The 27,106-nt window shown below is 41.5% G+C and overlaps 1 protein-coding gene across 2 annotated transcripts in view; it reads right to left on the bottom strand.

Moving 5' to 3' along the window:
* LOC115590789 (uncharacterized) overlaps nucleotides 1–27,106 on the bottom strand; it is a 77,580-nt gene that overhangs the window by 5,943 nt on the left and 44,531 nt on the right. For both annotated transcript variants that reach the window (XM_030432211.1, XM_030432212.1), the window contains 4 exons: nucleotides 26,777–26,835; nucleotides 25,507–25,571; nucleotides 13,403–13,552; nucleotides 982–1,024 (listed from right to left, as the gene is read on the bottom strand). In XM_030432211.1, the coding sequence (XP_030288071.1) occupies nucleotides 982–1,024; nucleotides 13,403–13,552; nucleotides 25,507–25,571; nucleotides 26,777–26,835 (317 nt within the window). The remainder of the gene's footprint in view (nucleotides 1–981; nucleotides 1,025–13,402; nucleotides 13,553–25,506; nucleotides 25,572–26,776; nucleotides 26,836–27,106) is intronic.

Here is a 27,106-nt window from a genome sequence, read left to right as displayed (position 1 = left end):
GTCATTATATGTGAAAATATCAGCACCAACAACCCAATGAAACACCAACAACAACAACAACAAGACTTTAGCAACGCAGCTTCTGCAGCTACCATCATGTCCTCAGTCAGATATCCAGCTAGTCCGACTATAATTCTTCATCGCTTCGTGTTAAAATGACAGAAGTTCACAGTTCTGTTGCCAAGTTAACTATCAGAAGAGTTACAGCCGTTCACTACAGTAGTGACCAGTTGGTTTGTGATATAAACTGTAAACCAAAAGCTAGATAAACTGCTAACTGTGAGCCTGAGAATGAACTTAGATCTGTAAAAAAGTTATGTAACTGTTATTTTGTTGGTTTATAATAATAATAATACTAATAGAGCATGTTTTTTACCCTTTCTCTTTCATTTTGCTCCAGACAAACTTTGATTGCACCTAAGAAGATACATCATCGCTGCTGAGCTGCAGACGTGTTAAGTATCATCACATAAATACATTCAGAAGTGAGATATGAGGCGTACTTTAACCGTGCAAGTCTTTAAGGGTATAAAATGTGTTGAAGCGTCTCCACTGCTGTACTTTAGGAGTGTAAAGATTGAACCATAATATATATCTGATGCATCAAACATCGCTCCTACGAGACGGTGGTTGAACATTAAACTGATCAAACACATCGCAGGAGGTTTGTAATTACCGGTGTTCTGTTTTTGGACCAACCTTTATGACTCAAACCAGTTTCTGATTATCTGTGTAAAGTTTATCTACTCTTCCACGGGGATTCATCAGGATTCAAAGGATCCAACTATGTTTTTGTCTTCCCCTCGTACTCGGCTCATATATTACTGACAATATTCAAGAGACATTCAGATGTGAAGGTTAATATCTTTACTGCTTGGTGTTATTTTGTTTATTTTGACGCCGAGTGCATCAGAATGTACATAAAGCTTCTGGTTTACACCTCAACAACACAAACACACAGTCAGGAGTGTTGAGTTTTACCTTCGTCAGTGGAATAGTTGCAATCTCTCCCGCTTTCTCAGACCTGGAGGGCAAAACAGAGACAGAAGAAAAGTTGATGCTGTTGTTGAGCGCCGAGCCCGACAATCAACACTGACGCTTTCTGACACCCACGTGGTTTTAAAACGCTGCGTCAGTTCAACTGGAAATACAAATATGTAAATATAAAAGATACAGATGTGTTATATCACATATCGTCATATAATTCTCTTCATTTTGAGAACATTTCCAAAGGCAGAAAGAGTGAGTCAGCCTTCTGAACAAGAAGACAATGAAGAAAAATTAAGTTTGATAATATGAACTGATGCTGGTTCTTTCAGTTCTGAGTATTATGTGCAGCCTGAGTCTACTTCATTATCCACTCAGTCCTTCGGCCCTCGCAGTGACGACTTTACAGACTAAGTGAGTTTTCAGAGTATTGAGTCATCTAATGGCTCACAGGAAAAAAACAACAAAATCACAAAACTCATGTCAGAAATAAAAAAAAAACTATCCTGCTTTTTTTTTCTCTAAATGTTAAGATTAGATTAGATAAGTTTGTCGTCACTCCCGAGGGAGAAGAGCTGGACAACATTTAGACGTTATATCGTTAAAGTGATATGAAATGTCGTCTTTTCATAAGTTTTTCATTTTCATAATCTCTGAACTAACCAGTCTGTCATTATATCCACATAACTGCTGATTATTTATCAGAAATATCATTGTGTTAATATTTGTGACAGTCATATTGTCACATTATCTGAATATTTGGTGCTTTTAAGGAGATAAAACATGTCTAATATCCAGTGGCGTGCACAGACTTTTTGAAGGGCAGGGGCGAAAAGAAGGGCACTTTAGCGCGCATTTTGGCTCCCAAGAGGGCACTTTAGTGCGCATTTTGGCTCCCAAGAGGGCACTTTAGCACGTATTTTGGTTCCCACGAGGGCACTTTAGCGCCTGTTTTGGCTCCCAAGAGGGCACTTTAGCACGTATTTTGGCTCCCAAGAGAGCACTTTAGCACGTGTTTTTGCTCCCAAGAGGGCAGTTTATCATGTTTTAACAAGCCAAGGGGGCAGTTTAGTGTGCTTTGCCAACCAAGAGGGCACTTTGGCATGCTTTTTTGGCTCCCAAGAGGGCACTTTAGCACACGTTATGGCTCCCAAGAGGGCACTTTAGTGCGTGTTTTTGCTCCCAAGAGGATAGTTTATCATGTTTTAACCAGCCAAGGGGGCAGTTTAGTGTGTTTTGCCAACCAAGAGGGCACTTTAGATGATGATAATAAGACATGATAATCATCATAAATGATCTTGTGACTTAGATTTGTTGTTTGTTAATGTATATGAACAGTTAAAAACCTTAAGAACATATTCCTGTAATATAATCAGAGTGTAGTGTTAGTGTGTGTGTGTGTGTTATTGTTGCTGTACATTTCTAACAGTGACTATCATTTATAAAGCGGCCGCCCTCCACATTAATTAATCTTCATTAAGAAAGAGACTCTGGCTCTCTCTGTGTTCCTCTGGTCGCCGGCCAGCAGACGGATCTCCTGGGGAGATACAAGAATACTACAGTGGGGGAAAATATTGTCCTAAATATTAAATGAGGCACAAATGGTAGTAAAACATATGGCGGGTCAGGGACGAACTTATGAATCAGTGTTTCCATTTTAAACACTAATTCTGGCCATTTGTCTCCTGCTGCTGTGGAGCGCTGCAGGTTCTCATTACGCTGAACTTCACTCTGAAAGCAGGTGAGAACGTCACATCTATTACCAACAACTGTGTGCTGCAAATTGCCAAATTGTAGAGGCTTGTCAAAAATGTCAAACAAACTGTTTTAAATTATATATAGTCTGAGTGTTTTTACACAGGTCCACCTAACAGCCAGATATCTGAGTGACTACCGGCCCACGCTGCTGTAAACGTTGGAGTGCAGATATAAACGTTCTCCTGAGGACAGATCCTCAACATCTGGAGGTAAAAATCTTCCACTTGACCAACACTTTGGACGACGACCAAAGTCTTATAAAATAATGGCTCAATTCTTTATGTCCGTTAACGTTTCCTCCAGCTCCGGCATCAAGACAAACGCCTGCCGACAGAAGAGGTATCAAATATGTGTCTAATATTTTCAAGGTGTTATTTCTTTTATCTTTTATTCTCACGAAAATATGATTTATCCCTCCTGAAATATCACCGTGAACATCTTTGTAAATCAAACAACACATTATAAAGTTTCCAAAGTTTGTGACCCGCCCACGTTAAGCAGCTCAAACGAAGGAACTGTTTGACATTTCTTACCTCGAACACTCAGTACAATTACAATCATCACCAATCTTCTGTTGTGCTGATTAATCACAGGTCACTCTCCATGTTAGACGGCTGTTACATCGACCGGAATGTAACCTGGCAGAGTGTTTGCTGAGCAGATTTGGAGCACCATGTTCGGCGCCCTCAGCAGCTGCTCTTCAGATAATTTCATGTAATCGTCCTTCTCCAAAGTTGAGGCTGATGGAAATGTCTGTAGCTTTGCAGGGATTTTGACATAAACTACAGTTTTGGACAAGAAAACTCACCAAAGTTGTATTATCATTATAATTAATCCAATTTGGACCAATATAATAACAAAATCTAGAATATATATATATTAGTTGTCTACATATTTACTCGAAACTGCAAATTTTGAAGTAGTCGTGAGGAAAAACGCCAATTTTAAGACTTAAAGCTAATGCTACATGTCAGCAGGCTAAACTCTCTGCACCTGATTGGACGAATGCCGCTCAGGGATCTCAAACCGGACCAACATGGCGGCTCATTTACAAACCTTCTCTTGTGTAAAGGAGAAGAGCTACTGAAATGTGTTTCTGAAGAACTGAGACATGTCATTTGCAGAATCTGTCTTCATGTAAACGTGACAGTGGTCGTTTTTTTCCCCATCGCTCAGCTGCTCCTCAAAATAGCTACTTGAAGCGTACACGTGACTTTCAAAATAACTTGGACGCACTTCAGTGACGAGAGGCAACACACACGTACGAGTCGGAGCTGAGGTAATGTGTTCTGAGCTCAGGGTTAACGGGCCACTTCAGAGTTAATTGACCTCGGCCTCTTTCCTCTTATCTTTTGAACAACGCTGCTCTGTGGAAGAGGATTTTTCTGTCCTCGTCCTTCCTCTTCCTCTTGTAAAACAGCTCTCGAGCATTCTGCTGCTGCTGAATCACAGACATGAACCGCCACTTTCGAGTATTCAAGCACATCATCACAGTCGGCTCCAGCACTTCTCCTTGAAGACAGAGAAAGTTTCTTTCCGGTATTAAGCCTCCAAGTTTCCGTCCTTCTCTCCTAACAGAGACCAGAACCTGAGTTGTCCAGCAGCCACACAGGGACTTTGGTTTTCGTAAGAAGATGGTTGGCATCGTTGCTTGCTTTTTCCAGCGTGGAGCTGTTTGGCCGGAGCTCCTCTTCTTCACCGACTGTTCTCTGCTCGTTAACCCAGTTGTTGTTCAGAGTTTTTCCTCTCCTTCAGCTCAGAGGTCAGGCGCTCAAAGCCGGCTTCATCTTCTGCTCTGGAAGGCAAAGCTCAGCCTCCTCCTCGCTCCTTTTTCAGAGTAAGTCTAGTGATCGGCTCCCTCCATCACCAGCATCGCCTTCTTCCCACACCTGTCTTCTTACCTTATATCCAATATGTGTAATTCTGCGATATGCTTCAACCACACTTCTGTGGTTAAATATACTGATTCAATAAAGTTGAGGGGCTTGTGAGAGACAGGTTTTTACAAAGACGAGCCAAAAGTGAAGCAGCAGAGGAGAAAAATACATCCCGACTTTAAGTCGTTAGTGTTGGTTGAGCTCCAAATCCACTTGATCCTGTTACAGCCGTCTGATTTTCTGTTAAAAATATTGTCTCCAAGCTGTCGGTGGTATTTCCATCTCGTCCACAGCCACAGAAAACACAACAGCTTCAGACAGGGTTCAAAGTTTTTACTCATCAGGGCTCGTAAACCAACTCTGACACGTTTTATTTCTGTCTCTTGTTGGTGACTTTAAATTCAGCTTGTGGCTTTTTATGTTCTTAAGAATTCAATAAATCGAGCTGATGAGCTGCAGGAGTCAAACATTTTGTTCAGATATTCAATAGATGTCAATTTAATTGCCATTACATTTTGAGCAGTCCCAAGAAGATCTACGTTCAGGACATTAAAGCTGCTGTAATTGTTATAATCTCTGCACGACCACCAGCAGACAGGACCGCCTCTTTATGTTGTTCTCAATCCTGATTGGATAAAGTGGACAAGGTGTCATGGAGTCAGTGTTCTTGAGAAGCTGCATTTACAAGAACGGGACACTGCAGATGTCACAACGTGCTTCGATGCCGCGGTTCTGGCTGCATGTCGTGGCGTCATTTGGCAAATTAACCAGTTCTGAATCGCCTCTGATGGCTGTTCAATCCGTGTGTGAAGGGCTGAGCAGAGAAATCACGTGGTTAGGTCAGCACGCCAGCCGCAATCATCAGTATGTGAACGTGTCCTGTGTTGTTCAGCGCTTTGAGTAGACGGTAGACCAGAAAGATATTTTATAAAACACCAATAAATCCGACGTGTTTAAGTTTGGATGGAACTGGACTGACACTGTTCTGCACTTTCCCGACCTCAAAACTGACCACAAAGTTCAAAGTTTACACCAAGAAAACAAAAACTTACAAGAAAATGAATTAAAAGACGATTTAAATAATATCCACAGCTGCCTTCGCCATCCATAAAACACCAGCTGAACAGAAGCAAAGGTTATCAGATAATGAACTTCTAGTGTTATAAAGTAACGTTAAAGAACTGTATATTATTAAGTCGTCTTCAAACAGCCAGATAATATTAGAACATTTTCTTTTGCATGTCTGGGAAAGACGCTGTAGATACCTGGGCTACGATACGATTCAGGGACGATACATTTTAAATACGGAACGATACGATACGATGCAATCTGATACAGTTCTTAACATTTGTTTAATGTAGACATTCATTTTCCATTATAAATCAAAATAAGCAATTCTATAAAAGTGTCATTGTTTACCTCACCACGTCTCCAAAGCCATCACTCTCAGCCACACTGTGAGGTCGTTAAGTCCTTCACAATAAAACGGGCTGTAGACGCCGTGATTGCCGTCGACCTCGCCGAGTTGTGGCTGGACAAAGTTTTTAATATCCACGTCGTTGTCTTGTGTGTTCTTGCTTGTGCTAGCTGCAACGTTGCTAACGTTAGCATCCACAGACTCCTCGTCGCCTGCGTAATTTTCTCCATGCCGCCTCGCCAGGTGAGTTTTCAGATTTGTCGTGCTGCCGCTGTACTTCATAGCTGTTCTACAGCCCTTACATATGGCCAGACTTTTGTCCCTCCTTCTTATAAAATCCAAATCTCTTCCTGACGTTCTCTCACAAGAATATCGTTTTGATATTCAACCTTTTACGAGAGTTAAGAGACGCTCTGCAGAATTAGCAGCAAAGCTTCAGTCAACGATACATAACTTTAGAATCGGGCCATCGACCGGTTAATCGAATCTTTAACCGGTTACCGATTCGTATCGGTGAATCTTTACACGCCTACTATCTTCCTAAAATGGGACCTGGACATGCAACATGCCACAGTCGCTCACATCTGCGTTACTCTCTCATTAACTCTCTTCTCCTCTACATCTCTTCGCTGCCCCGCTGCAGCTCATCCTGTGTTTTTTTCCTTCTTTTTAAACTCTGGGTTGCGACATGCTGAGTCACAGCAGGGGGGATCAGGGAGACTAAACTAATTAAAAAGACAGGAGACGGCGACGACACGGCACTGTGTGAATCATTTTTTCGGAGTTTCAAATCGCCAGAGCTAATAAGCCTCATACAGGCAGGGAGGAGATTTATTTATTTATTTATTTTTGTGCTGGATTTTGAGCGAATGCTGTGAGAGGAAGAAAGCTGCGGGAATAGAAAGCCAGCGTTCCACTTTCAGATACACTGCTATTTTGGACTTTTCACATCCGATTTGCCTCATACTTTAACCCTCCGTTTGTGTTTGTATTTAAACTCTGTGACGGCATGTGTGTATCTTCTGTAATACAACTTGGGTGTGATGAAACTGTGGACAAAGAGGGCAGCTATCAGCCGGCTGTATAACTGCAGACTGGGTTTCATGGTCACAGAGCCGCCGCGGTGATGAGAGATGGAGCGGGTTTATCACGGCGGTGCAGGAGATTCCTCCGTCGGTATTTCTACCATTTGTTGGACGCTGCTGCCAGTAAAAACTACATCCTGTCTTCAACGAGACGCGGCGGTCAGCAACCTTGACCCTCCTCTAAATCCTGCCTCCCCTCTGTTAATCTTTACGATCTATCATCTGCTGTTTAACGTTCAAATTAGCTGTAAACTTAATTTCAGACGGAAGAACAACTGTTGCCGACAGATTTTTACGAGCTTAGCTGTCAAACTCTTAACTGTGGTTGTTAAAAACTTTGTCTGGCTGACTCGATGTTATTCACGTTAAAACAAGAAAAACTGTGAAAAGGGTTGTGAGTTGAGTTAGCTAACCCTACTATTGACTAAGCAGATACATTTGCCAATGTTAAATCAGTTTTAATGTCATTAATGAGCCCGTCCTCCAGGCTAACGTTGGCTCAGATCATATGTTAGCTTACATCCTTTTTGCGAGCTTTAAAGCTTGTGAGAGAAATTAGGAGTGAAATGTTTTATGGAATATTAGACGTTGAGGTGAAACATTTGAGGAAAACAACGTGGCTTTTCAGACCTGTTCCCCAAAGTGTCTCAGCCTTACTGGATTAGTGTTAAGTGAGAAAACATTGTGGCTGATAATTGAACAGAAGTACGACTGAAACTGGAATAAAACGTTATTAAGGCTAAAAATGACTAAAATGTTACCAAATATTTCTGTCTAAAGTCTTAGACGAAGACTGATTAAAATAAAATAAAATGAACACCCATGAAGCAATCCAAACTTCAAATGATGCAAAAAACATCTGATCCTGAAGGTTACAGGAAAAAGTCGACGTCTTCATCGACTGGTGATCCGCGTAGAAAACAGCAAAACCGCCTCTGTTTGAAAGCAAAAGGTCAATTAAGGCAATTAACACGATCAAAGCCAGGGCATTTAATCTGGGCTTTGTTGAGAAATAAGCATGAAAATGGGCTGGAAGTCTCCCGCACCTGACGGCAGGTGGCTGTCCTGGAGCAAGGTGCTGACTCGCTTGTTTGATCTCTGTGACAAGCCTTTTCTGCTGCACACCTCTCAGCCGGCGCCTCCTGCCAAGCTGGCACATCTTGACACGTGTATCCATCTGAATGCCCTGAACGAAAGCATGCAACGCTGCTCCTCATCCATCCTGATCAAACAAGGATGCGGCTGCAGCTCTCGCAGGAGTGTGAGGCGTGTTTGTGTGGTCTGACCTCGGTGTTTAAAGGACGAGGTGTTGTTAAAAGTACCTGTCACTTCTGCTACAGTTTAGATTAGATCATAATACAATAGAATATAAACTGCAATGTAGTGCGGTGATTATCTTTAGCACTGATATTTTTGTTTCCTTAGTTTGTAGATTAACATTTTCTCTCTCTGTAAGTTACTGAAGTATTTCTTTTTCACGTGCCTTTACGCTGAAAGACACATTTTTCAAGAGTTTTATGTCAGTTACTTTTCCAAATAAAGAAAAAGGCGATAAAACTTTTCATTGTTTGTTTGAATGTACACATTCTTCTCCTGTGCCAGTGACTGTATTTCCTTTTATTTGCACAGCTTGGTTTTTTAAAAAAGTCCTTAAAGAAACAAGAAGATTGAAATCCCTTTTTACAGCAGGGTAAATATTCCCACAGCAAGACTGGCAGCAAGAAAATGTTTGGAGTGCGTCATCGCTGCCAAAAGAAGGTATCACTGAGGACTGACTGAGTGCCAGCGTTTGCAGTTGCCACATTTACATTTTTCATATTTATATCTGTAAAATTAAACAAATCAAAGTGTGTGCAGTTGTGCCAGGTTGTTCCCTGCAGAGCTTGAGTCATTATGTCTTTTAGAGCAAAAATAAAAAAGCACATATATTCATCCAGGCGGCCAAACGTTTGTTTTATTAACTTATAGTTTATAGTTGTGCCCCACCTTCCCCTGGAGAGTTGCATATGCCTCTTGGTAATGAGTAATGTATGCACAATATGATATTTAACAGAAGGTACTTTATTCCCCAACAGTGACTAAATAATTTCAATAAACTAAGAAATGCATCGTCGGCCAGCCACTCTCCACCGTCTGCCAACGGCCCGGTGCGTCTAATCTTCAACCAGCCACCAGCTCGCGTTCACTCCACTTTCAATTACTCTCCACCGGCTCCCTGTGGCGGCTCACATTAAGTTCAAGTCACTAATGTTCGCCTACAGCGAGGCCGCCGGCACCGAGCCCACATGTATCACCTCATTCAGGATTATGAGACGACTCGTTCGCCATCGCCGGCAAATTAACGGCGGCGAGCGCTGCTGTCGCTGTGAGGGAGGACGTCTCAATCACAGCCCTCCTCTCCTGCAGGCCGCCGGCGGTGGAAGCAGCTGCCAATCAGAATCCCTGCCTGTCGTCAAAAGTCCCGCCTCCTCTGAGAGTACGAACTCACCCAATACGCTCTCTTTCTATCGCTGCCAGGCCTTCAGTCGCTCTCTTGAGATAAAAACTCATACGTTAACTTCATGCAGCAGCAAAGCTTGTGGCAGTCGTGTTGCGTACAACGTGGAACTGAGTATTGTTAATCTCAAAGGCTTCTTCTCTGTGATCCACTGCGGATGGATTGGACCTGATTGGTGAAACGCTTTGGACAAACCCAATCAATAAATGTAAAAGCAAAACAACTGCAATGCTCTACTGTTAAACATCTGCCAGCCAGACTGTCAAATATTGTCCACTTAACTGTTAAAGTGAATTAAAACAAATCATCTATCAATATACACCAAATGTTTTTTCACTCACCATGCAGCAACTTTTATTAAATCATTTAGGGACAAAACCACGTGTGAGTGCGATCAAACGGTTTGATTTAGCAGGATTTCATTTGGTTCAGTGACGATTTTCGGTTCCCAGCTTTTAAATGTTAACAGCATTAAACTGAATTCTTTGTGGGGCAGAATCAGAGACCACATTTTTGCAAGGTCGGGTGACTTTGACCACTCATGCACAGCATCAGTTTTGCTCTAGGTCCATTGGCTCGTAACTCAAATTGTATGGCGACAAATGAAGAGAGTAAATAGTGTCAATGTCGTCAAACGAAGTGTAAATTACAGATGTTACAGCCCAGGAACACACTGACACATGAACCGACTGAGAAACAAGGCTCCTGTCGGTCCTGACGACAGCTAAACACCGCTCGTGTTCACATGTGGACAAATTCATCCATTTCATGTTCATCTTCCGAATTTCTCAAGACATAAAACTGCTCTTAGTTTGCCTTGATCTGAGGAGGAAGGCACGCCAAGGATCCCGGCGGTTCAGAAAGCTGTTGCTTCTGATCCCGGTGACAGACCACACACTCTCACATTTTTTATTACCCCCGTCATCCCGACATGGCTTTAAATGCACATAGCCTCTCTGAAAGACTCAGCAGATGAGGGGAACAAGGTCAGAGGATTGGGATTTGAAGCTGTCTAACAGCCATGTGCTCCGAACACATGCTCTCCACCAACAGGTTGTAAGAATCCACCAGGGGGCACTGTTGCGCCGTAGAGGACGCAGCTCTGCCAAGATGGCCGAGGAGAGAACCGGAGACAGAGGTTGTCTCGGCCATGTGGGTCACAGGAGCCGTGCTTTTTAAAGAGATGAACAATGAGCAGTGATCGGTAGGGGGGAAAGAATAACAGAAATAAAAATTCATGCCAAGCAATCAGAATGAAAAATGGTTGTTCTGCAAATCAGTGGAATGAAGGAAAGTTTAATGGGAAAAGGAGGCCCGAGCCAAGGAGCGATCACAATTCAAAGATGCTTTGAAATAATTACACATTCAGTACAAGAGCTGTTAATTGTGCACATTCCAACAATCCCCCGCTGATGTATCATCACCGTCACTTTTGGGGCATCAATGGAAACAGCGTGGCGTACAATTCCAAATGACAAAAAGCTAACTTAGCATCAGAAATGCCAATCTGGTGCCGTTTTATGAGCTCAGAATGGGAGAGGACAATGCAATGATATTTAAAATAGAAAGAGCTCCGTGCCTGCCAAATTATTTCAGGACTGATTTCAGCCGATGTCAATGGAGGTTATTTGGCGATATGTAATTCTACCTCAGATAACAGAGGTTAAGTTTGGAATGGCTCTGATAGGCTCTCGTTCTGCTTAGCGACCTTGAAGTTTTTCCTCCAGGAAGGCAAAAACATCAAATTTACGTTGAAACATGTGATGCTCCTCTTTCATACTACAATGATGCTGTACGACATAAAATGACACATATTATACTAATTCTAAGGTTTATAATCTAACTTTGGGTCACTTCTAGGACAGATTTACCTGATTTAATGCTCAGAAAACACAGTATGCTCTGATTGGTCAGCTCACACACGCCTGAGCCGGCACTGCAAACGACACCAGAGCAGCTGTGCTACATCAATTCTCACGTGCCAAACTATCCACACCGCAGATATTATGTGTGACGTGGTGATGTATTGTGATGTCACTTGTGTTGTGTGTTTCCTGCGGGAGGTGGACCTTGACCTTTTTAACCTTGACGATCTTTTACACGCACAAGAACGAATAAAACAGAAAGGAAAAATCGACGCTGAGCACATCAAAATATGGAGAGCTACTGTGACTAAACACGTGGAAAAGCACTTTGAGGAGAAGATGGTAGAAGTCAACACAGCCGGGGCAGACAGGCTAACATTAGCGCTGACAAGCGACTGATGGAAAGCTCTCACAATGGAAAGTTACTCCACAACGACCTGTAACTCCATCAGTGCTGACAGGCAGCAACCAAGTGTGAGGAAATAAGCCAGTTATGCGAGATTAGTTAATCCTCCTGTCCAGCACGTTGAATCAACAGAGTGCCGGACTAAATGGAAAGTCGTTCTTGTATTTCACCTCATTTTAGCACTTTTTTCTTAATAATCATCCAGTTAGTTACAAGGAGTGTTGGAGTGTTGTTATTGAAAGCAGAATAAACCAAAGCCGACACGGTCTATCATCGAGTCTGTCTAACGAGCTCTCAAAACATTTCTGAACTCCAGAACAACTCAAGTAGACCTTGAGTTGAGATACAATCCCGTCAACAATGAACTTTCAAACCTCAACCAACGAAGGATGTTGCCTGAAAATCGTCGGAAAAAATTTCAAATCTACAACAACCGAGAAAACTACATCTGCTGAGGAGGACAAAAAAGTAGAGAGGATGAAAGGCCGACAACAAGCGAGCGAGCGAGAGTCGCTTCAGACGACATATTCTGTCAACTGCTGTTTCCAAGGTCAAGAACGAAGAATGAAGTCAAAGCTCAACCTTGAGGGAAGCAACACTGTCAGAATCGTGCACAGATCTGTCGATGAGGACGACGGTTAAATGGTTTGAAAGTCCACAGCAAGTGTTTCCGGTAACAAGGTCAGGAACAGACTGTCAACTTCAATTAAAACCAGCTGCTTAGTAGTTCTGCAATGAGGTTCAACTGAGGGTTTTTGCTGATGTCAGAAGAGGCTGAATCAGCTCTCAGATTTTCTATCGAGAAAAAAGCTTTACAGCACAATCTAATATCGATGGTTTGGCCCGGATCCAACATCATGTACGGGCTTGTTCTCATCAACCACAGAGTGACCTCCGCTGCATTTACTCCTTTATTTTGGTTCATTTGATCAGGTAATAGCGAAGCCCTTCGAACATCTGCACTAAATAACCGCACTGGGACATTTACAGTGAAATGTTGGCCTTCAATCAATAAAAAGTAGTGGGGTTTATTAAAGTAGGGGAAAAAATGTAATTCAAACTGACTACAGGAGCAGACAGAGACACTATTCAGCACACAAAGAGATGGAAGACGAAGAAGTTATTTACCTGAAGAACTTAGAGGGTAAACTTTCCTCTGGGCCGATGCTCAGATTCATATCTATGGATTCTAAACCAGGAACATTTGTACAATTTCCAATGGGAATTACTTCATTATTCAATCAATATATTACAGCAAAGATCACAGACGAGTCCATCATGCTTAGCTCAAGTTAAAAGCACTCGAAACTGATGTTCTGGACTCAAACTCTGACCTAGAAGGAGGCCAAAAACTCAGACAAGCTACTTCCACGTGATAAACCCTCGTTCCATCTGATGTCCGTGACATAAAAATAATTTAATCAACAATAAGAAAATGTCCACTACTAGGGCCTGTGGCCAAGTTATTGTTGGTTATGATAAAAGGCACAAAACAAGAATACAGACTCACTCTTCCAGTGAGATGTTGGAGTACAGCAGAGGAGAGACGGACGAAGGAGGACCAGGCGGGATGCTGGAGTCGGGATGGGTCATCGTCTCAGCCGGCGTCCGCCTTTCTGATAACGACGTCTGGGGGACGATTTCCAGCACCGCCCAGCACCTAGAACACACACACAGTTACTAAAGGTAGATAAATACAAACATTTACTGAAGCACAAGGAAGCACTGACTGTTAAAAAACAGATACTTAAAAAACAACAACGACCAAACTACTATGATCTGGTTTTTCTAAGCGAAGTCTACAAGTGGGTCTTGAATCAAAACAACAAAAACAAAAGATGTGGTTTGATGTCACTGTCATGTAGCGCGGGATCATGATTGTTGTGACGCCATCATCGATGAATCATCTGCGAGCAACCAATTAAAACACACCATTACTTTGATAAGACTTTGGATTTCTCTGGGTTTTAACTTTTAACTGTAAAAGCAAACAACTCAACAACATATACAAAGGTCTGGTCATATTTGGACTTTTTAATGCTAAAAACTGAGCTGGATGTAACAACACAGACTGGAGGAAAAAAAAACCTGTCTGAGGCTTAGTTTTCTGGTTTTCTAAGAAATTGACAAATCATGGTCCAAAAAGATGCTGTTTGATGTCCAATCACAGTGCAGAGGGTTTGGTGTTTGTGGCTGGTATGTTTGGCTGTATAACATTTGTTCTGTATTCTGTGTTCACATGAAGATATCATGAGTGTATCCAACCGAGCCGTGCCAACACGTCTACCATATTTAGTTTTAGGATAAATGCTTTAGCTAGTCCCCCCAGGAATCCGCGATTCCGCGATCGCGGAAATGACCGCGGATTTCTCGGCTGTCCGCGGATTCAAAGACCTTCCGCGGAATATCAAATTTTGCATTTAATTTCCATCCCGGCCGCTAGATGTCGCTGTCAGATAGACTGGGCTCTAGACTCACAGTAGAAGTACGACACCCACAAACGTTTACCAAAGAAAAAACTGTTTATAATTTGGACCCGATTGCACATTTTGTGTCAGCATTTCATTGCTGTAACTGAATGTTTACATTTACTATCTGCAGTATGCAGAAGGCACTTTCTGTTCCTAAACCTTCACCCATACTTTGGTGAAAAGTTTTGCACTTTTTAGGTTGCCAATAAATCTGCCCAACAGGGACAAAGAAATTGTTGATGTTGATTATTCTAAAACCAGTAATAGTTGGTTCCACAATGTTTTACAGTGTTCTGGTATTGCAATTAATTTCATAAGAGAATATTTAATTCATTATCACAATAAAAAAGTATGTTTTTTTAATGTTTGCCGAATTTTAACTTTCAAGCCGCGGAATCAAGAATTGCTCTAAACGGAATTTAAACTTTTTCTCTGCAGATTCCTGGGGGGACTTTTTAGTGGAGGAAGCAGATGTAATCAGTGTCAAGATGAGGATTTAAGAACAATGAGCAGCGTTTTTGTTTCATGACAAACAACCTAAACGTGTTTCTTCACCACAATTATCAAAAAGCAGCAGGCAGCTGTATTCAGTGAAAAAGCTTGAATGAACCCGTTGTTCACTACCTGCTGGACACAAAACAGTCCAGGACAGACAGACAGACAAAACAAGATGTTGGCAATGTCAGCGATGAGCTAGTGAACACAGTGGAACACTGAGCAGCTGAAGAATCGGAAATCAGAACTTACAGGAGAGTTAAAATTGGACTTAAGTTCATCAGGTGGCCAGAAACAAGACCCCAAACGAATGATTTTGGACTATATAAGCTGATTTCCACACCTCTGTGCTTTAAATGACCATCTTGAACCGCAAAACCAGGGTCAGTTAAATTACTTACCTTTAATTAATGTGTTCCAGGGGGACTGAACCAAGTGTAGGAAAGGTGGAGGGGTGTGTATTGAAAATATTAATTGATGACCGTTCAGGGCATTCACCTTAAGACATGTTAATAGTTTCAGCAAGGTGTTATAATTTATGCTTTCTCACGTTGTAGAAGCTACAACGTGCAGAGTAAGCAGAGGTTTGGGTGTCCGAGTGTGATCTCAGTGTTCCCTTTTAACTCTGAAACTTTCCAAGAAACTGCACAGACGCGGAGACATGGCGGTCTAACTTCCTGGCCTGGTTTCACTTCTTGCCTTTCTGAGAATAATATTGCCCTCAAGCAATACATGGAAACTGAGACTTACTATTTAAAGTGTCACAAGGACACCGTCATGAATTAATTACACATTTATCAGCATGACTGAGCCATAGTAAGCTGAAATGAAGCATGGCCTTCGTTCTGCCAGAGCACTGAACCACAAATCGCGCTCATTCAGGAAAATGAGGCGATCTGAAGAAACTGACGATGATTTGGTTTTTCAGTCCTGCAGCCGCTGCTTGTACAGCTTTCACCCACCTGCAGGACAACACTGTTAGTAGTTGTGTGGATAATTTTCTACCACAAAACCGCGGCCTCCGTCTGTTCTAGTTCCCTTTTGCCATACTGTGTACTGTGTGGTCCTCAGTGCTTATTGTGCTCCCTCCTGAATCGTTTGCTGATTGATTTCAAAAGGAAAGAATTTCAGTCTAATTCAGAAAAAATATTTTGGACTGTGGAAGTTGAGTGGTTTGCTCTGAAACTCGGTCCAGTTTTAAATGTTTGTCTTGGCATGAGAGCAAAAAGCATCACAAAATCTGCAATCAGAGGCAGCTGGTGTGGCTTTTATTACAATTAACCTCTTAGTGAACACCCCCATTTTAAGGTTCTTTTTCCAAAACGACATACCGAAATTAAAAGCATGGCAGCTCCCACATAGTTTGAGACTCAGGGATGTGCTTGGTACCAGTGGAAAGGTAACACCCTCAAGATTTTTCTAGAAGCCTAAGTGTGATTCTATGACATACTGACACAGAGTTACAGAGGTTGGAACACAGGTTTTGGTTTCCGTCCAATTCAAATGTCAATAAACTGACTAAGATATAAGGGTTCAGGTATGTCTATGGACACAGCAGACACATTAGGCCACAGCCACAGGTCTCAGCTTGCTACACTCAAAATTTGAAGTCAAAAGACAAAAAAAAATGATTTTTCACAATTTTTTTTCTAAAAGCATGTCTGTGCGTTTTGCTTGGGTCCTTTTTTTCCAAGAGCGAGATTCAAAGGCTTGTTCGACACTTGTAGCTAGTTTTGGGTAAAATGACATGGATATTCCCATTCTATGGACTCTTGGCGAACTATGAAAAAAAAAATTGTGGCATGACGTTGTAGCTGTGGAAAAAGGAAACACTCCGAAGGCATTCTTGCTTCTTGCAGTAGAGGGCTCTTTCTAATGTTGTGTCATGGTGAGTTTAGAAGGCTATTACCTGGTCTGGAAATAACTTTTTTCCTTTGTGTTTGGGCTTAAAATAATCATGACAATCTCAGCTTTCTAACAGTGAGTATATACTGTTAAGATCAGATGCTTAAAACTATTAGCAAAAAACTATTCGTTTTTACGAAGTGTGTTCGTTTAGTGAAGGGTGTTCCTATGTAGGAACAGTGTTCCTTAAGGGGTTAATCTGTACACAAACGATCCTGTGATGAATCTTTAGTCAGGAGTGTGTGCACGTTAACGTATTTCAGGAATAAAACATGAAGTGCAACTTTTGCTAAATAACATAGCAGGTGAGGAGGCGATGATGCACAGGATTAACCTAACCAGGCACAACACAAAGCCGTCGGATGTGTGTAGAAGCAGCCTGACGTCATTCACACGTGACGTAATCAAAGCAAACACAGTGAACGTCTCTGTTGTGGCACTTCCCAGATCTGAGACTGCAGATTTATTAACTTGGTCTCCAGTCAGTAATTATTGTAAGGTAAAAAAAAAAAAAAAACAGTCCGCCTCAACAAGCTGAAGTTTACTTTGTGAAAAGATCACACTTCCAAGTTGAAATAATTCCCTGAAGAATTCATTAAATTTGCATCAAATAATGAAGTGAAAGAATACGCTCGTTATCAAGCAGGCATCTCATACAAGTGATCTCCACAACGTCTCTTCACTGTTAGTTTGATGTATACAGACGAGTTTTGCCTTTGTAGATGAATGAAACGGAGCTACTCCTCACAGGGAAGTTCGCAGGATCATCTTCTACTGAAATGTTTAAATATATGTTTTGTTTCTTATTTGACATCTTTAGAGTCTGTTTACTTTCTCTGATGTCTGCCGCAGCTTTGGTCATTATTTCCTGCGAAGGTGACACACTCAGCTTCGTATAAAACAGGGGGAGTTAACTGACTTTAGCAGGTTTACCAAAGGGAGATGTCTGCTAACAAGCCAGTTCCACGGTAAAATCAATGTGCCAGCAAGGTAACATTTATGCTGTCAAGTCGCTCTAATTTCTCCCTTTAGCCCAAGGCAACCATTAATATCTGCTAACTTTTAATCATACATCAGTCTGAAAACACAGCTTTTTATCCGACAGTTGAGTTTCGGTTTGTGTTTTGACCTGTTGGTAATTTCTCTTCAAAATATTGAGCTCCTCTTCTGAAGCATGAGCATAATGAATTACTGGTGCTAGTGCTGAACTAAATGTTGAATATAAAGTCATGTTTTGATCTGGTTAAAAGAATTTTGTCAGGTCGGGGTGCCTGTCAGGGTGTCTCGTCTCTTTTCTTTTTATGTCCAGAATATGATCCAACAACTGTAGACTGCATCTCTAATGTGCCGTTTCCTGAAACCCTTTCAGTCAGAGTTCAGGGAAAACCAACAATGTTGTCAGCGATCTCATGATGCTAATAAGGTCTCTGCTCTAGAGAACAGAAACAGAATCCTCCTACCGAGCGCCTTGAGGCTGGCCTCAAAAACAAAGATGGCTGCCAACCTCTCAACTATTGATTTAAACCTCATTTGATATCTTAGGAGCTTCTCTGCCCGCCCTGTGGCCTGCAACAACCAATCGGTGAGTTCACAGAGAGGAGACCCGCTCCTTGTTTCATCCTCCCTCCTGAGCCGCCTACACAATATTACATAATTTCCAGGGTGAGTCACTTAAATCTGATGGTGAAGACACAGAAATCTTACTTGCACTTGTTCGTACATTAAGTTTTGAGTATATTTAACTATTGTTATACTCTCTTTTACAGACACTACAATTAATTAAGAGCTGTACTGCCAAACAACAAAGACAGAGCATATCACCCCAATGTTAGCCAACCTGCACCATATCCCAGTATTTTTGTGAATGATTTCAAAACCCTGCTGCTGTTTACAAGGCTCTTACTGGCTGCAGACTGGCATACATTATCAACCCTTTGTTTGTTTTATAATCCTTCACGGCATCTTAAACCTCTGCTGCTGGTTTTTAAATACAATCCATCACCCAAATAATAAAATCAGGAGCTCAGCAATGAAACTATGAAACACTTACCCAAGGCTGTGAGACATGCGAGCTCTTTGAAGATTGACAACTTATTCATTCAACATTGCTTTTAACAGAGAGGTTTTGTGTTAAATTCATATTCTCCACTTATTTTATTGTTCTTATGCTTTTCTTTGTTACACATCTTATTGTTCTCACATTACCTGCTTACCTGTTCTTGCAATTTGCTGATTCTCTTGCTTTTAACTCATTTGATTGTTTGGTTCTATCGCGTAGTATTTGCATTTGTTTAAATTTGTTTTCTACTCCCTTTGCTTTATTGTGAAGCACTTTGAGGTACAGCCTCTGTATGAAAGGTGTTATGTAAATAGTTTACATTTAGTATTATTATTGGTATTAATTTGGCATCATCATTTGTTGACAGTCACATGTGCCACCAGTCAGAAAAGATGAATCATGAATCATGTCACAACATTCACAGTCCCAATCTGTGCCACACTGTTACCTTTTTCTTCCATTGAGTGCTTTTATCAAACTTTCCAAGGTCGAGAATAAACTCTCCGTATGAACTTCCAAGATAGCGAAATTGTTGCTGCCCAGATCAAACCTTCACCAGACACATTCATCTGGAATTGTGCACTTGGGTGAAGTCCACTCCTGCTTGCCAGATCTGAGCCACATGGACAACATACAATAGTCACATAGTAAGAGCGAATAGAATGAACCAGAGATTCCCCAAATCTGTGCCACAGCTAATTCTTATTCAGGTGGGCTGGATCTGGACCAGACATGTGGCCATGCTGTGGTCTGCTTGGGGCTCAGATCTGGCAAACATGATTAAATCACCCAAGTGCCACCATTCAACTTCACATGGGGGCCAGATGAGGGTGCCTGCTCTAGTTTTGCACTCTGGGTTTTAGGCCAGCAGAAAAAAAAGGCATTTGAATGTGTATACTTCCCCAAAAAACAAAGGCGGACTTCATATCATGACGATGGTCTTTTGCAGGGGCGGAGTGGCAATTGGGATGATCAGGAGTTTTCCCAATCGGCCCTGAGGCTCATCGAAATTATCGACGTTGTTTAAATTCACCACAAAAATCTCTAAGATCTACTATATTAGAATGAGGTAGAAGTCCAACCAATATTTATACCACTTTCTCACTCTCTATATCTCAGTCATGGTTACCCTGCACACTCATCTCTGATCTCTCGCATCAATCTACGGATGTTTGTGTAGCCTATCATAATTTAATTCTTCTTATTCAGGCGTTACAGAACTTTCATGGTCACAAATAAAAAAAAACCCTGCAATTTAATTTGTTTGTTTGTTCTTAAATTAACGTAGAATGGAGCAAGGCCTCCAGGGAATGGAAAATGCGTTTATCCAATGAACCGATTGCAGTTCAAGTCTATTTACAGAAATGTAGGGGGATAAATGAGCAGCCCCTCGTCTTATGGCATGAGCCTACAAGATAATGACATACGTCAGACAGAGAGAAAGCGAGCAAGTTCGAGGAAAAGTACAGGATTTTTGACAGTCGAAGGATTAGCGTAGTTGCTTGTTGTTTTACACATGGAAGGCAAGCAGAGAAATGAGAAAGCAGGAGCCAAAAAATGCCAGAATGAAGACGAAGCAGATGCTGGAGGGGGGGATGCATCAAAGTGCTCGAAAATTACAAATTTATTCCGAAATCAAGCGTCAGCGAGTGCTGCAGGTGAATTGACAGAAAAACAGTTAACGGAGCTGGTGGGCCGGTGCGATCAGAATTTTCCCGGTGGACTTTGGTGCCCCACTCTGCTCCTGGTCTTTTGATAGGTGATGAAAACTCCAGAACAATTACTAAATGGTTCTTGTGGTTTATGAACTATAGTTTCATCTAGATTCACAACGCATCAAATGCAAACACACAGATATTCACAGTGGATAACACGAAGGATGGCGTATCCAATGCTTTAACAACACAACTGCACTGTCAGCTAGTTTGTCACATGTTCTATTAGTATCAACTCAGATATGTGTCTTGTTGGAGGCAATCATGGCTGCCCAGCAGTGCCAACCAGGACTCCAACAGGGATTTCCCCCGTTGAGTTTTTGAAAAGTGTTTAAGTCTGGTGAAAATCATCCTGATAATCCTTAAGGGTGCAGCTAGTCTTTGAAGGTTTTCCGAAAACAAAAGCAGGAGACCGGGAAACAGAGGATGAATCACAAGTTCTTTGTTCGAAACCAAAGGCCATAAAGTTAGGCTGCAGGGAGAGAGAGAGGGAGAGAGAAAAGGCAAGTCATGGACAAGTATGTTTTCTGCTCTCTCTGCAGCACTGGCTGTTGGTCTCTTTGAATCGGCAGTGCAGAGTGCAGCTCTGAGAGATTTATCCATTCATTTGTTGTGGCCACGCTCGAATGCACCCAACAACACACCATTTCTATTTTATTCTACTAGTCTTTCACTCTGCCGGGTGGCTCAACAGAATTATGTCCCCAACGATAATTATCAATCAAAATTATGGTCTAAAAAATGGAGGCAGAGGAAATTGCTTACCAGGACGTCAAGCAGGAACAGGACCCCAAAAAGAAGTAGTGTGATAACAGAGGAGAGAGGTGAGGGGAAGCAGGGCGATAGAGAGGATTTGCATCTGTGCGGTTTAAGCTGTGATGATTTCAGTCAACTTATTGTGACAAACTTCAAGCCTTTTGAAGAACAAACAGTGTCGACAAAATGAAGTGTTCATAATCCCTGCCAGTCTACAAAAAAAGGAATCTAGTGGAAAAAATGTGTGACTGCAAGAAAGCGATAAGTCTTTCCAATAAATGACTGAACGCTTTGCTATTTTAGGAGTGAAAAGGTTCAGAACCCTGTTAGCCTTATACTCAAGTTTGGGGCTGCAATTTACCCAAATCCAATTGCACTTGTTTGCATGGACAGTACAAGTGTAATGTGAGCTGTTACTTTTCTGTATGGACAGACAGATTTAATAAAAAAGAAGTTATATCATCCATTTTAGTGGACTACTAGTCTAGACACTAGTTTGTACAGTGTTCTGAAGTGGATTATGAAAGCAATTAGCTACCATCTTGTTTGAGTTTTATGAAGGTGATACAACTTTGGGTCAGTCATCAGAAAGCTGGTAGTTTACCTTTTCTGCAAACCACTGTCATGCTCACATTTGACTGCTATGTAAGCACCATACTGGCCATGTATAAGGAGTTTTAACTATGCAAAGAGTTAAAAACATGCTCTTTAACCCAAACTTTCACCCTCAAGTGTTGTTTTGTTCCTGTTGTGATAAAGTATAACATTATCACAACAGAAACTGAGCCCAAAGATACTAAAGTTGGAGCATGAACATGTAAACTTTAAACATACTGAACTGTGGTTTGCCAAAGTGTTCATTGCTAACATGCCAACATGCAAACATTGCCAACAAGTCAAATTCAAAGATGAGAAGAAAACCTTTCTATCATGAAATGACCAGAACACCAAGATTAAGTGAACTCCAAGACAATCTTTCTTAAATCTAGGCATTGCCAGCATAAATCACACATCACCGATGTTTATGCTTTAACTGACTACATTTATCATTAACAACACTGACTGGTCATCAACATAAAACATGGTGGATGTCTCCTTTAAATGGTTTTGCAGTTGTTGGTACACAAAAAGTGACAGAAGTTGTAGAGTCTGCATACCTGGCCGTCTGCAGCAGTGTGGTTTTGGAAAGTTCAAATATTGCCAGATGCAGCCCCAGTTCGGACATTGGTTTTAGGAAAGAGGCGGTTTCTAACACTGCTCGATGATCTGAGAAGTACTTCATTTGAAGCATAATGACCTTTAATGCACACTTTGTCAGCCTACCCAACACCGGTCTGAAAATATGAGCCCCATAAAAGGGGCTGTGCACTAATTACTGCTTCCACTGAAATTTAGTGCCTAGTGAAGTGGCAGGGTAGCTGAATTAGTGGGATCTGCTGATGTTAACAGAAATGCAATTATAATACATATTCACTGTTGTGTTGCGCACAGGCTGTGACCCAGACAATATACGGTCAAAACAAAGCTTATGGATCATAGGAATGGATCCAGACATGAGAGGAGTGAAGCATAAGATAGACTACAGCATTGGGCCTCTGTTGCTTTGTTGCTGAAAGAGACAGAATGAAATGGCAGCAAGTCTCATCCCAGCAGTGGAAAGGGTATATCATCGGTCTATTCAGGAAGCTGAGAAAACCTTTCTCACTTCTCTTGAAAGCTGATGTTTGTTTGGCCGACAGCAGATGTACAGGAATGGATGCCCAACTGCGAGGTTTGTGACCCTGCTCAATTCTCTTTCAGCTACTTGAAAGTCTCAGAAGCTTTTTCCGACTGTCTGGCACAACACTGGAGTGTTACAACCCTCAATTTCACTCTATCGTCGAAGTCTTCAGGGGCAGTCAGGGGCACCAACAAAACACTGAGTGAGACCATCAGCAAACAGGCCACCGCGAGGTATTTCTTGTTCTGATTTTGAGAAATTCTTGTGAAACCCTTCATGAAATAGTTGGTGCTGGAACCTTGGTGAAGTCACGACTATACTTCTTTAGGTTGTTCCAAAGTCCTTAAAGGCAGGTCTTGTCAATCGGCAGCCATCTTGGCAACACTCTATCTAAATGAATGGGGAGAGAAACATAACTTCACGTGATGTCCTCCTTCTCCATGCTCTTATTTGAAGTTCGTATGTACACGCACCACATCGGTTAAAACTGTCTTGAATGTCAACTGTGCACTAACGTCAGTGCAAGAACACGACTGGCTGATGTGGTTCCTTGTTAGACTGTTGTGAAGCAGATGGCTGGCTTATGTGAGAAGGGTCGATATATGTGTCATATGAATCTCCTGTGACATCATGTGGTCATACTATGGCTACTGTTGGTTGTGGCTTGCTTTCCATCATGGCTTAAGAGGATAAAGTATACCAGTTTGCAACTGTAATACAGCACAAATTCCAATGTCGATGCCTGGGCAAGCTACTGGTCCTGATATTTCCATTAAAATGAATTGATGGCAACATTTTGGTGGTTTAAATGCTGAAGTGAATGAGCCCTGAAACCTGAGCAAAGTACATAATGTACATAATGATACTGTTCAGTGATGGAGGAATGTTTTCAAGAGGTGAAATCTGACACTGAACTAAAGAATCAAAAGTGAATATAGTGACTAGCGTTAGTCACATTTCCTCAACCTTGCATGTGAAAATGACTGAAATTCAGAGCCTGTTTAAGAGTCTGGGTTGCAGCTTATCTATCTTAACATTTACTGAACTGAAATGTACAAGGATAGTTTAAGTTTTTGCAGTGCAGGGGCTCTGACTGTGCTGATAGAAAGTGAAGCCTGTATACAGGGCATTGAAATCCCCCTGAAATGCTATCGTGAATCGATAAATGGAGCTCCCATGTGAAAAAACTTGCCATTATAGAGCATTGCTTTGCCACGCAACACTGCCTTCAGAATCTGGTGTGTAGGTTGGAAACAAGAGGGGGAAAAAAAAGGCAGCCTGAAGCTCATAAATCTCAGAGAAGTATCCCAGAGGAGGGAGACTTATTGTGTGGAGCTGCTGTAAGTTGTTTTGCCAGAAGTTGATCAGTAAAGTACAGCGAAGGTCAGATACAGCCAATTGTTGGATATAGCTCAGTGGAATTTGTCATGGGTGTGCAAAGACTATCTTTTCTTGAGTTTAAAATGTGCTGCTTGCTTGACACTTGGCATTGATTTGACGCTATGATCAAGCAGTGGAAAGGAGAAGGGAGGACAGAAATTAGCCTGAGAACTGAGGGGAAGAGATTTAAGAGAGCTTGTGGCCATGATTCCAGTTTTTGTACAATGGTTTTAAAGAAATAGTCTAATGATTTAGCATTGCACTTACATTAATTAGGTGTCTTTGCCAGAGACAAAGAATTGGCAAAATCAATCAAACAAATTAGCAGAGGTTGAGATATCCTGACTTTCATAGTGTTTCACAAATCCAACTACATTGAACATAGCATATTGAAGACCTTGCCTGCACTGTAAATTATGGTTTAGGAGGGAGTAATGCACGATCGCCATTTAAACAAAGCTGAGCGTACTGTGTGACGTCAATTAAACAATTCACAAAAGACATCATACAACAGTTTTTAATGGCTGAGTGCGTCTCCTCATGTAAGTGCTTTGACTCGGACATGTAAAATCAGTGAAATGCCTCCTTAAACTGCATCTTTAAAATGTATTTATTCATGTCTCTCATGAAACTGGATGTCTTTCTCACTGTTTTACACAAATATACATGTAACCAAATATCCCTGATTTATTCCCCATGGCTTTTTCGCTTTGTCTTCAGTATTTAGATTTGTGTTTAGACTTTTATTTGCCTGGCTTTTTTTAATTTCAGATTTATTTTAAAAAAAGCTCGCTTTCATCTGTGTGTTTTGCCCTTTTTGACAAACTCTGACACGAAATGATTTCAGAATTAATTTGAAATGCTGTTAAATAACATGAAAGCCACAACACACACATTTAAACCACATAGGTCACGGAATGAAAAATGAGGTGAACTGAAAAAAGGGTGAGATGGAGAAATGGTGTACGTGTGTGTGTGTGTGTGTGTGTATGTCTGAATATTGCAAAGATAATGTATGGTTGTAGAAATAAATTCCACAGAAATAAATATTTTTGTATGGAGGATATCAATAAAGAAGTTAATGAGCAGGAAATAAGAGGATAATGTGCTTACCAGAGGATGTTGAGCACAGTACAGGTTGTCAGACCTCCGAGCACTGCTCTCCGAAACCAAAGGATCTGGACGGAGAGAAAATACGTAACATGATGACCAACGTTTTACTGCGTTGAGGAAGAGCAGAAGTTTTTCCGTGACATAGTTGCTTTCAGCCCCAGCACTCGGTGGATTTGACCTTGTCTGTGTATGTTTTGTGCAAAATCCGTCCTCCAAGACACTTTTGAGATAATGACCTCAAAGCATACAAATCATGCCGGAGATGATGATACATCTTGTCATGTATAAGAGGAGTCAGACGCAAGTGCTTATTTACATGATTCAGAGTTTGTGTTATTCTGACAAAGACACTGAGAAGCTGTAGCAGTGGAAAAACTTTTGTACGTTTGAATGCACATTTTCAAACAGTGTGTAAAAGAAGAAAAAGAATTTGTCTGAGAGGGAACTGATAGACGAGGTTTTCAGCACACTTTGTTGTGCAGTGTTTCACTTTCTTTTGAGATTTCAGTCCGTCAGACATTAATCAGAGCCGGCTCTGCATAGATCTAAGTGTGCAGACATCTCTTCTTTCAGTTTGGATTCATTGATGTTGGGTGGAGCCGGTCATCCTGTGAACTTTTGGCTAAGGGGAAAAATATTGGACTGTCAAGCCAACAAAGGAAAATGGAGTACAATGGAGACAGCTTTCCATAGTGCGTAGGAACCCTTTTTAATGGCACCCAACTTAAGAAATAGTGCCAGCAACTCCTACATTACAGTAGCAGATGGAGTTGAGTTGGACAAAAACTGGACCATGTGCTTGGGACAGAGCTGTAACCCAACCAGCAGCACTTCTAACCTGACACAACCAGCAGGCAGGGTTAGTCGCCTGGAAGGAAAAGTGAGGTACAGCCAGTAAAAAACCATCAGTGCTCACCAAATGTGGTATTAAATAGCATATGGTACCAAAACTTAATATCAAGCTCTGAATTCATGGTAACATTAATGTCTGTACTGAATATTTTCACATAATGAATGAAACTATGCAAATAATGTCTGATATGTGCCATATAAATTAGCAGCAGGAGCCACCCAGTACAACACGGTTCTGTCACTGAACTGCTCAACTGGACCTGCTCAGCCGAAGATGTCGATCTTGGCCAGCCTGACTGCTGTTAAAAGATGGCTGAGAGATTTTACAGTCTTTCTCTGTAAACCCATGTAGCAACATTACAACACAGGTCCTCCAGATCAGCAGGTGATGCAGGATAGACCAGAGGAGAAGACTTACCTGTGTTTTGTTGTGTGAGATCTGTGAGAAGAGCAGAGGCATCACGTTTACGATCCCTCCTGTTGACACAAAAAACAGGTCAGGGGGTTAATCTCACAAATCTTACATAAAAAAAATACATTTGTGGTTTTTCCTTCACTGCATGCAAACAATACTTTACAAGAAAATATGTTTGCACCCTTCGTTCATATGGTGCCATGTAGTGGGATGCAAAGACTCAACATTAAAAATATGTAAACTTTCAACTTAAGAATCTGCAGATATCGGAAGCCAACTGATGGGAGCATGTAGCGATGGCAGCCATGACCCCTCTAATAACCCTACAAGCAT

The sequence above is a fragment of the Sparus aurata genome, chromosome 11 (assembly GCF_900880675.1).
Source record: "Sparus aurata chromosome 11, fSpaAur1.1, whole genome shotgun sequence".
Taxonomy (NCBI): domain Eukaryota; kingdom Metazoa; phylum Chordata; class Actinopteri; order Spariformes; family Sparidae; genus Sparus; species Sparus aurata.
The sequence above is the reverse complement of the archived record's forward strand: the minus strand, read 5'-3'. Positions and strand labels throughout refer to the sequence as shown.